Source organism: Triticum aestivum, chromosome 1B (genome assembly GCF_018294505.1).
Source record: "Triticum aestivum cultivar Chinese Spring chromosome 1B, IWGSC CS RefSeq v2.1, whole genome shotgun sequence".
Taxonomy (NCBI): domain Eukaryota; kingdom Viridiplantae; phylum Streptophyta; class Magnoliopsida; order Poales; family Poaceae; genus Triticum; species Triticum aestivum.
Genome location: NC_057795.1, coordinates 537,398,390 through 537,409,168, shown reverse-complemented (window position 1 = coordinate 537,409,168; position 10,779 = coordinate 537,398,390). Strand labels below are relative to the sequence as shown.

At 49.8% G+C, this 10,779-nt stretch overlaps 1 protein-coding gene across 1 annotated transcript; it reads left to right on the top strand.

The window, feature by feature from the left end:
* Positions 1 to 4,838: 4,838 nt before the first annotated feature.
* LOC123136873 (WRKY transcription factor WRKY24) lies at positions 4,839 to 7,652 on the top strand. Its single transcript, XM_044556379.1, has 4 exons — positions 4,839 to 5,141; positions 5,268 to 5,474; positions 6,007 to 6,788; positions 6,890 to 7,652. The coding sequence occupies exons 1-4, from the start codon at positions 5,040 to 5,042 to the stop codon at positions 7,326 to 7,328; spliced, it is 1,530 nt and encodes a 509-aa protein (XP_044412314.1). The 5' UTR covers positions 4,839 to 5,039; the 3' UTR covers positions 7,329 to 7,652.
* Positions 7,653 to 10,779: the final 3,127 nt, after the last annotated feature.

Below are 10,779 nucleotides of genomic sequence, written 5' to 3'. Positions count from 1 at the left end.
CAGTAGCACGGGCCATTGATCTACAACATAGATATGCAAAAACTAGCAGGACTAAGTTCATGATAAATTAAGTTCAATTAATCATATTACTTAAGAACTCCAACTTAGATAGACATCCCTCAAGTCATCTAAATGATACGTGATCCAAATCAACTAAACCATATCCGATCATCATGTGAGATGGAGTAGTCATCAATGGTGAACATCTCTATGTTGATCATATCCACTATATGATTCACGTTCGACCTTTCGGTCTCTAGTATTCTGAGGCCATGTCTGTACATGCTAGGCTCGTCAAGTTTAACCCGAGTATTCCGCATGTGCAAAACTGGCTTGCACCTGTTGTATTTGAACGTAGAGCTTATCACACCCGATCATCACGTGGTGTCTCAGCACGTGTGGGAGTTCTTTCTTACGAATATAAATGACTCGGAGTGAAGCATCTCCCTACATGATTTAAAAAACTCATTATCCCCAACCTAGGGCTGGTTGGTTGTTAACTGGCTGGTCGTAGGTTAGAATCCTACTTGGGGAGATTTTATTCATTCAGAATTCAAAGACTTCTAATGGTTATATGTACCAAGATGATGTGAACTTCCGCAACGGTGCATACTCGGGGAGAACACTTATACCTTGAAATTTAGTTAAGGGATCATCTTATAATGCTACCACCGTACTAAGCAAAATAAGATGCATAAAGATAAACATTACATGCAATCAAAATATGTGACATGATATGGCCATAATCATCTTGTGCTTTTGATCTCCATCACCAAAGCAACGTCATGATCTCCATTGTCACCGGCTTGACACCTTGATCTCCATCGTAGCGTCGTGGTCGTCTCGCCAATTATTGATACTACGACTATCGCTACCGCTTAGTGATAAACTAAAGCAATTATATGGCCTTTGTATTTCACACAATAAAGCGACAACCATAAGGCTCCTGACAGTTGCCGATAACTTTTACAAAACATGATCATCTCATACAACAACGTATATCACATCATGTGTTGACCATATCACATCACAACATGCCCTGCAAAAACAAGTTAGACGTCCTCTACTTTGTTGTTGCAAGTTTTACGTGGCTGCTATGGGCTTCTAGCAAGAACCGTTCTTACCTATGGCACAAAACCACATCGGTGATTTATTAAGTTTGTTGTTTTAACCTTCACAAGGACCGATAGTAGTCAAATTTGATTCAACTAAAGTTGGAGAAACAGACACCCGCCAACCACCTTTATGCAAAACTAGTTGCATGTCTATCGGTGGAATCGGTATCATGAACGTGGTCATGTAAGGTTGGTCCGGGCCGCTTCATACCGTTGAATCAAAATAAGACATTGGTGGTAAGCAGTATGACAATCACCGCCCACAACTCTTTGTGTTCTACTCGTGCATATCATCTACGCATAGACCTAGCCCGGATGCCACTGTTGGGGAACGTAGCATGAAATTTCAAAAAAAATCCTACGCTCACGCAAGATCTATCTAGGAGATGCATAACAACGAAACGGGGAGAGCGTGTCTACGTACCCTCATAGACCAAAAGCGGAAGTGTTTGCTTAACGCGGTTGATTTAGTCGAACGTCTTCTTGTTCCGACCGATCGAGTACCGAACTTACGACTCCTCCGAGTTCTGCACACGTTCAGCGCGATGACGTCCCTCAAGCTCTTCATCCAGCAGAGGATCGAGTAAGTAGATGAGTTCTGCAAGCACGATGGCGTGGTGACGGTGATGTGATTTGCGCAGGGCTTCGCCTAAGCACCGCGAGAATATGACCGGAGGCGTAAACTGTGGAGGGGGCACCGCACACGGCTTGGAACAATTGTTGTGTGTTCTAGCCCCCCCCCCCCCCGCGTATATGAAGGAGGAAGGGAGAGGAGGTCGACCCTAGGCGCGCCCCCAAGTAGGAGGAGTCCTACTTGGGGTCCTAGTAGGATTCAGGTCCCCCTTCCTTTTATCAAAGGGGGAAAGGGGGAAGGAGAGAGGGGGAGAAGTAAAGGGGGGCACCGCCCCCTTCCCTTGTCCAATTTAGACTCCTCCCTGGTGGGGGCGAGCCATCCCTTTGTGGGCTGGTGTGCCTCCCTCCTATGGCCCATATCTTCCCGTGGGGGGTTCCGGTAACCCTCCCGGTACTCCGATATGTACCGATACATTCCGGAACACTTCCGTTATCCGAATACTACCTTCCAATATATCAATCTTTACCTCTCGACCATTTGTCACTCCTCGTCATGTCCGTGATCTCATCGGGGATTCCGAACAACCTTCGGTCACCAAAACACATAACTCATATAATACATATCGTCATCGAACGTTAAGCGTGCGGACCCTACGGGTTTGAAAACTATGTAGACATGACCGAGACACCTCTCCGGTCAATAACCAATAGAGGAACCTGGATGCTCATATTGGTTCCCACATATTCTATGAAGATCTTTATCGGTCGAACCACTATGACAGCATACGCTATTCACTGTCATCGGTATGTTACTTGCCCGAGATTCGATCGTCGGTATCTTCATACCTAGTTCAATCTCGTTGCCGGCAGGTCTCTTTACTCGTTCCGTAATGCATCATTCCACAACTAACTCATTAGTCACATTGCTTGCAAGGCTTCATATGATGTGCATTACCGAGAGGGCCAAGAGATACCTCTCCGATACTCGGAGTGACAAATCCTAATCTCGATCTATGCTAACCCAACAAACACCTTCGGAGATAACTTGTAGAGCATCTTTATAATCACCCAGTTACGTTGTGACGTTTGATAGCACACAAGTCATTCCTCCGGTATCCGGGAGTTGCATAATCTCATTGTCGGAGGAATGTGTATTTGACATGAAGAAAGCAGTAGCAATAAAACTAGACGATTATTATGCTATGCTAACGAATGGGTCTTGTCCATCACATCATTCTCCTAATGTCCTAATGATGTGATAGCATTCATCAAATGACAACACATGTCCATTGCTAGGAAACTTAACCATCTTTGATCAACGAGCTAGTCTAGTAGAGGTATACTAGGGACACGGTATCAAGTTTCGGTTAATACAATTCTAGCACGAATAATAGACATTTACCATGAGTAAGGAAATATAAAATAATAACTTTATTATTGCCTCTATGGCATATTTCCTTCAAATCTCGCCATTACGCATGCGCAACGTGGAATCCTAACTTTATCGTTCCAAGGAGACGACATGAATCTACTCTGGAGCGTGCGAGGAAACTGATAGCACGTGTAACATATGTGGGGCGTGCGAGGAGGATGAATTCCACGCTGTCGTAGCCTGCACGAAGAGCAGAGGTCTGCGATAGGCCATGAGGAATCACTGGGACCTACCGGGCGAGGGATTCTTTAGGAACACGGGTGAGGACTGGCTGCAGAACCTGCTTGGCCCTTGCAAACAGGATACCAGAACGAGAGTCCTGCTACTACTTTGGCGCTACTGGTTTCTTCGTGACGACTGCACCCACAATACAGGGAAGGAGTCCATCTGTCGATCCTCAGCATTCTTGTTACAGTATGAGGAGGATCTCCATAAGTGAGAGGCTGGGAGTGTACCTGATCCTAAAGGCAAAAATGCTCTAGTTCAGGTAGGACGTGAGGCTGCTCATGGACCAAGGGTGGGTACACAGGGGGGAGTCGGAGGCGCCTGCATATGTTCAGTGGGATCCCCCAGAGGCGGGCACTGTTAAACTTAACACGGATGCAGGATTTTTGGCTGCTAATGGGTCCTCTCAGGTTGGTGCAATCGCTCGCAATCATCGGGGTATGGCTCTCTTCTCTCTTGCCGAACGAGGGGGGCACTGCAATTCTGTAGAGGAGGCTGAGGCGCAAGCAATCCTAGCCGGCCTGAAGGTGTTGTCGGAGCTGCACCATGGTCCCCTCATACTGGAGACGGATTGCAAAGCCTTGGCGGATATGCTGAATTTGGGCAGCGGGTGTTTGTCGGCGTGCTTTCCAGTGATCGAGGATATCAAACAGGAATTTGCTAATTTTAGCATGGTGAATGTTCAGTATGCTAACAGGAAGAAGAACAAGATGGCCCATTTACTGGCTGGCCGTGCTAGGACGATGGGAGATCTTCTATGTATGCCGGGAGTACCGGACGACCTGTTGGGTGACCTGATCGCCGACTTTGTGTTGGCTGAAGAGTAAACTTGTTACTCTTGTACCTCAAAAACAAAGGAATCTACTCTGGAGCTACGTTGAATCCGTCCCGACGACAAATTCAGGAAGTATCGGTGTCCGGAAGACATTAATTTTGGAGAGTACATTTTAATTTGTAAGCGGGAGATCCAAAATTCGAGAATGAGCCAACATCTTTTAATGTTTTGTTTTGTAGCGGCAAGAGTTCATTTCACTAAACATTTTTGATAGTTTTGTTTAACAAAACTTGATTAACTCCCCGCAAAACAAGCTTTAATTAACGCTCGCAAGGCAAGTCTCCCAGTCGCCGCAAAGCCACTGCACTGATATGGCTTAATTTTAATTTATATATAACTAACCCAATGAGCGCATTGTGGTTGGTCCTTGGCCATGATCCCAGTCGACAAGAAGTAGTCAGACAAACGATCCACGGCCGTCACTCCCTCCGCCCACCCAAAACTGTACCCGCCTCCGCACAGCCCCCTCCAAAGAAGCCCCACCACCCGCCACATCAGCGACAGCGCGCACTCCCATTGGTGTGTATCTTTCTAACCAATGTGCTGGTCGTAGCCGCCAGTCAAAGAAGCATTGCTTTGACCGGTCAACGGTCAAATATTCAAACCTCTATATAGGCCTCAACCGGTCGTGTCCGGAGAGTCATCTCATCACCGTCGATCGATCCCATTCCCAGCTGCGCGCGCTCTTTGCTCCCTTCTTCCTCTCCGGCCGTCTCCCTCGCCACCGGTGACCTCGACGGCTGCAAGCTAGCTAGCTAGCTCCGGTGCTGCGCTGGCCAACTCGGGACCTGTCGCGCTCGCCTTCGCGAACACCTCGTTCTCTGCTGGCGGCAGAGGTGGATCAAGGCTGTCGTTACCCATGGCCATGACGCCGCCCTCCTCCTTCCCGCCGGCGTCCCCGTCGTCCTACTTCAACATGTCCTCCGGGTTCCTCGACTCGCCGGTCCTCCTTACCCCCAGCGTAAGCACCGATCGAGCAGTTTATCGTAATCATCCCTCCGGCCGTGCCGCGCATGCGTGCAGTGCAACGGTGCAAGTGGCTTATTCCAAACATGGAAGCTGACAGATGTGGGTGTGCTTGTTTCAGCTATTCGCATCGCCGACGACGGGCGCGTTCCCCTCGCATCAGTTCAACTGGATGGGGACGCCGGAGAACGACGGCCTGCAGGGAAGCGCCAGCCAGGACGAGCAGCGGCAGTACTCCGGCTTCACGTTCCAGACGACGGCGCCGCTGCCGGCGGCCACCGCGACCGCGTCCTCCTTCCTGCAGTCGTCCATGCCCATGGCTCAACTGGTAAGACTCAATGATCAACTGCATGCAAAGTCACTCGTTAAGAGAACGACATTTTGACAGTTTTTTGAAAGACCCAGCATGATCACTGACATTTTGACAGTTGACTGATAGATAGACGACCCGGGCTTCTGGTTTAGAATATTCAGGCCCACTCATAATATTTTCTTGGTATTTCTACCCCACATAATTTAAGCCTACTCCTTGCTCAAAAAAAAAAGCCTACTCAGAATATTGAGGCCCGCTCAGCGTTTGCCACACTTCTACCCCCACATACTTTTTTTTTACCGATTTCCTCAAAAAAAAAAAAAAACTGGTGTCATCTCCTGACTTGTTCACAATTTGTGACTTGTCTTCACATGCCTTTATGCTTGTCATGTCAAAGAAATGCACACACGCATTATCTCTTAATATTATTTGGAAATTAAAACACTGTAGTCAGCGCTGTCACACTCTAAGCTCAAGTCAAAACCATTGTACCAATTGTGCCCATGCACTTGTACTACATGATCTCTAATGTATTGTTCTACTGTAGGTGGGAGACTCATACGAGCAGCAGCAACAGCAACCGTGGAGCTACCAAGACACGGGCATGAACGGGGCCACGAGGCCGGCGGAGTTCACCACGCAATTCGAGCCGCCGACGACGTCCACCATCATGGCGACGACGGCGCCTGACGTGCTCGGGAACGGCGCCTACAGCGTCCCGGTGTCTTCGGGGACGGCCGGGTACCGCGTGCAGAGCCGGCGGCCGTCGTCGGACGACGGCTACAACTGGCGCAAGTACGGGCAGAAGCAGATGAAGGGGAGCGAGAACCCGCGCAGCTACTACAAGTGCTCCTTCGCCGGCTGCCCCACCAAGAAGAAGGTGGAGCAGGCGCCCGACGGCCAGGTCACCGAGATCGTGTACAAGGGCACGCACAACCACCCCAAGCCACAGAACCCGCGCCGGGGCTCCGGCTCGGCGGTGTCGTCGTCGTACGCTCTGCAGTGCCACGGGGCCAACGACGCGTCGAGCGACGCGCTCTCCTGCACGCCCGAGAACTCGTCGGCGTCCTACGGGGACGACGAGACGAACGGCGTGAGCTCAAGGCTGGCCGGAGCCGTCGGCGGCGGTGAGGATCAGTTCGACGACGAGGAGGCTGATTGCAAGAGATGGAGGAGCGACGGCGAGGCGACGGTTATGGCCGTCGGTAACCGGACTGTGCGGGAGCCAAGGGTCGTCGTCCAGACGATGAGCGACATCGACATCCTCGACGACGGCTACCGGTGGCGCAAGTACGGGCAGAAGGTGGTCAAGGGCAACCCGAACCCGAGGTACGTTCGAGCTGATGGTTTACTGAACTTCTTGAGATGAAGCACGAATGTTGGACACGTGTGAGCTGACATGCACGGCTTTGCCTTTCTCTTCTCGGCAGGAGCTACTACAAGTGCACGACGCCCAACTGCCCGGTGCGGAAGCACGTGGAGCGCGCGTCGCAGGACCTGCGCGCCGTGGTCACCACCTACGAGGGCAAGCACAACCACGACGTGCCCGCCGCGCGCGGGAGCGCCGCCGCAGCAGCGCGGTACAGAGCCGCGACGCTGCAGCCGGCCGCGAGCTACCTGCAGGGCGCCGGCGGCTATTCCAGTCTTCGCCCCGACGGGTTCGGCGGCCTCGACGACGGCGGCGCGCCCGCGGGGATGAGCGGGTTCGCGCTGTCCGGGTTCGGCAACCCGTCGTACTCGTACGCGAGCATGCAGGATCAGCAGCAGCAACCACAGCAGCAGCAGAGCGAAGCGATGTACTACGACGCCTCGAGGACCAAGGACGAGCCGAGGGACGACATGTTCTTCGGCCACTCGGTGATGTTCTGACCGGGGAATTCTCAACGCCACCCATCGAAATCAAGGAGTAGGATTCTTGTTCATTTTTATCCTTTTTTGGACTGTGTGTGCATAGGTCTCGGGTCAGGTTTGTTCATTTTTTTTGGAGGCCCGGACATGGACGTGACTGCCAAAACATGGCCTCCATTTAACACCTTTGCACAAGGGGCTTAGAAAAGATTAGTAGCAGCATAGGGAATAATAAGAAAGTACAGTAGTCCATTGAAGTTTTTTTTCCTGGCAGTCTGACTGCCTTTTATTTTCAGTAAAAATTTGTTGTAATCATCATATTAATTTTAACACAAGTTTGAATTTTCTCACCTGTATCCGCGTTGTTTTGCAAGAGTCGACGACATTTTGGCACACATTTGGCCACATGTTCGTAGGATGACAACTGGCCACTCTGCGGGGAGTCAACCGGGTCGGGCAGCCGCTAGACAGGCGTAAGTACGGGCAGAAGGTGATCAATGTCCTGACCATACGAATCCTACAAAATTTTGGTTTGTTTGATTACATCACTGTAAAAACAAATGATTCTCTTTAAGGCCTTGTTCGGTTACGCCCAGCCCGGCGAGGTTTTGGGTCCAATCCACGCGGGTCCGCAGGGATTACCCCTGCCGGGGAATAAACCCGGCCCATCCAGTTTTTCTCGTTCGGTTAAGCCCCGCGTTGTATTTCCCCGGCCCAAACCTCTCCAAACCCACGCGGAAAAAATCATCCACTAGCACCCCGTGGAAGAAATCCCCGAGCGAGGCGCTCGTCTCATCTCTCCCGAGCGACAGAAGTGGCGGCAAGGAGGCGGCGGGGACGAGTGGACGGCGGCGGCGCAACCTACCCGGAGGAGGAGGGTGGCCTCCTACTTCGACGACCTGCCACGAAGCCCGCCGGAACCCTAGCCTCTGATTGTCCCATCTCCCCTGCCACCCCCTTGCCGCGGGCCCGCGGCCGAAACCCTAGCTCCGGAGAAGTGGTTGCTGCAGGCGAGGAGATCTCTGGTTAGTTCTCTCTCTCCCTCCTGCCCCCCCCCCCTCCCTCCCACCGCCTTTCTCTCTAGCAGCACTGATTTGCCCCCTCCATGAAAACCTAGACAAATATTGATCTGTCTTCCGGAATGTGGTCGTCAAGGTCGAGACTTTTCTTGGGGTTTCCTAGGAACTATCATCAATTGTTATTTCATGATTTGTCTTCCCGAATGTGGTCGTCAAGATCTGTCTTCCCGTTGTTAGTAATTTGTACTGGAGTCAGCAGTACAATTTTGTGTTAGTAAATAGAGTCAGCAGGTTACTCTGTACTGGAGTCAGCAGTACAATTTGGTGTTAGTAATTTGGATTTGTTTTATTTTTCTCGACATAATTATTGTAGTAGTAGTATAATTGTTAGTCTATCTCTTGGTATAAAGAAGGACTATCTAATCTGGAGGAACAACAATGCATGTTGTTTTTGTTGCTGGCTGCTGATAGTACAGTATGATGTTCGTCCCAAAATGTAGTATGTGAACCTAATCTCTGTTAGCAGCAGAGCACATACTTCCAAAGATTTTTTATGTCCAAACAAAAGATACTTCGGGTATGATCATTGGTAGATTATATAATTACTTCGGGTATGATCATTGGTAGATTATATAATTGTTCTCTTCATGGTGTGTGACACTGGTAGAAAAAGAGGCTTCCGTCCAGCCCCATTAGTCGCGAAACTGTAGGAACCGCGACTAATGAAGTCTTTAGTCGCGGTTCGGCAGACGAACCGCGACCAAAGGCCTGGGCCCAGGGCGCTCGGTGGCCAGCTGGTGCACGTGAGGGGCTTTAGTCGCGGTTGGCCAGGCCAACCGCGACTAAAGGTGCCCAAAGGCTTTAGTCGTGGTTGGCCAGGCCAACCGCGACTAAAGCTCCTCCCCTATATATACCAGTTCAGCACGCTCACTTAGCCATTTGGTGCCACTTCTCTTCACAAGCTTCACAAGGGGGTGTAGGTTTGCTTTTGGTTCCTCTTATGCACACAAGGTGTTTGATGAAATGCCCCAAGAGGGTGAAATAAACATGATATGAAGTGTTGGAGCCACACTTGAGGTTCCTCATTTATTTTTTCCTCCTCGATCGCGGTTAGCAACTTGAACCTTTCATGCATGTGTGTCATTGATAAAATATGCATGTGTGTTGTTCATTGTTTAATTTCTATTGTTTATAGCTAGTTAGTTTAACAAATGCATGATGGTTAATTATATATTTTATATTATAATAATGCAGATGAATCGGCAATGGATGTACGGTAACCGACTCTCCCGCAAGTTCACTACGGGTTTGAAAGATTTCCTTGTAGTGGCTAATGCGAACAAGCAGAAGGGCTTTGTTATCTGTCCATGTGTTGAATGTAAGAATCAGAAGGGTTACTCTTCCTCAAGAGAAGTTCACCTGCACCTGCTTCGGCACGGTTTCATGCCAAGCTATAATTGTTGGACCAAGCATGGAGAAGAGGGGTTATAATGGAAGAAGATGAAGAAGGGGATGGTTTCATCGATGAAAGCTATCTTGCTCATTTCGGTGATACTTTCATGGAGGATGCTGAAGGTGAAGGTGAAGAAGAGGCACGTGATGAGACCGTTGATGATCTTGGTCGGACCATTGCTGATGCACGGAGACGCTGCGAAACTGAAAAGGAGAGGGAGAATTTGGATCGCATGTTAGAGGATCACAGAAAGTCGTTGTACCCCGGATGCGATGATGGTCTGAAAAAGCTGGGCTGCACACTGGATTTGCTGAAATGGAAGGCACAGGCAGGTGTAGCTGACTCGGCATTTGAAAACTTGCTGAAAATGTTGAAGAATATGTTTCCAAAGAATAACGAGTTGCCCGCCAGTACGTACGAAGCAAAGAAGGTTGTCTGCCCTCTAGGTTTAGAGGTTCTGAAGATACATGCATGCATCAACGACTGCATCCTCTACCGCGGTGAATACGAGAATTTGAATGAATGCCCGGTATGCACTGCATTGCGTTATAAGATCAGAGGCGATGACCCTGGTGACGATGTTGAGGGCGAGAAACCCAGGAAGAGGGTTCCCTCCAAGGTGATGTGGTATGCTCCTATAATACCACGGTTGAAACGTCTGTTCAGGCACAAAGAGCATGCCAAGTTGTTGCGATGGCACAAAGAGGATCGTAAGTCGGACGGGGAGTTGAGACACACCGCAGATGGAACGCAATGGAGAAAGATCGACAGAGAGTTCAAAGATTTTGCAGCTGACGCAAGGAACATAAGATTTGGTCTAAGTACAGATGGCATGAATCCTTTTGGCGAGCAGAGCTCCAGCCATAGCACCTGGCCCGTGACTTTATGCATCTACAACCTTCCTCCTTGGTTGTGCATGAAGCGGAAGTTCATTATGATGCCAGTGCTCATCCAAGGTCCGAAGCAACCCGGCAACGACATCGATGTGTACCTAAGGCCA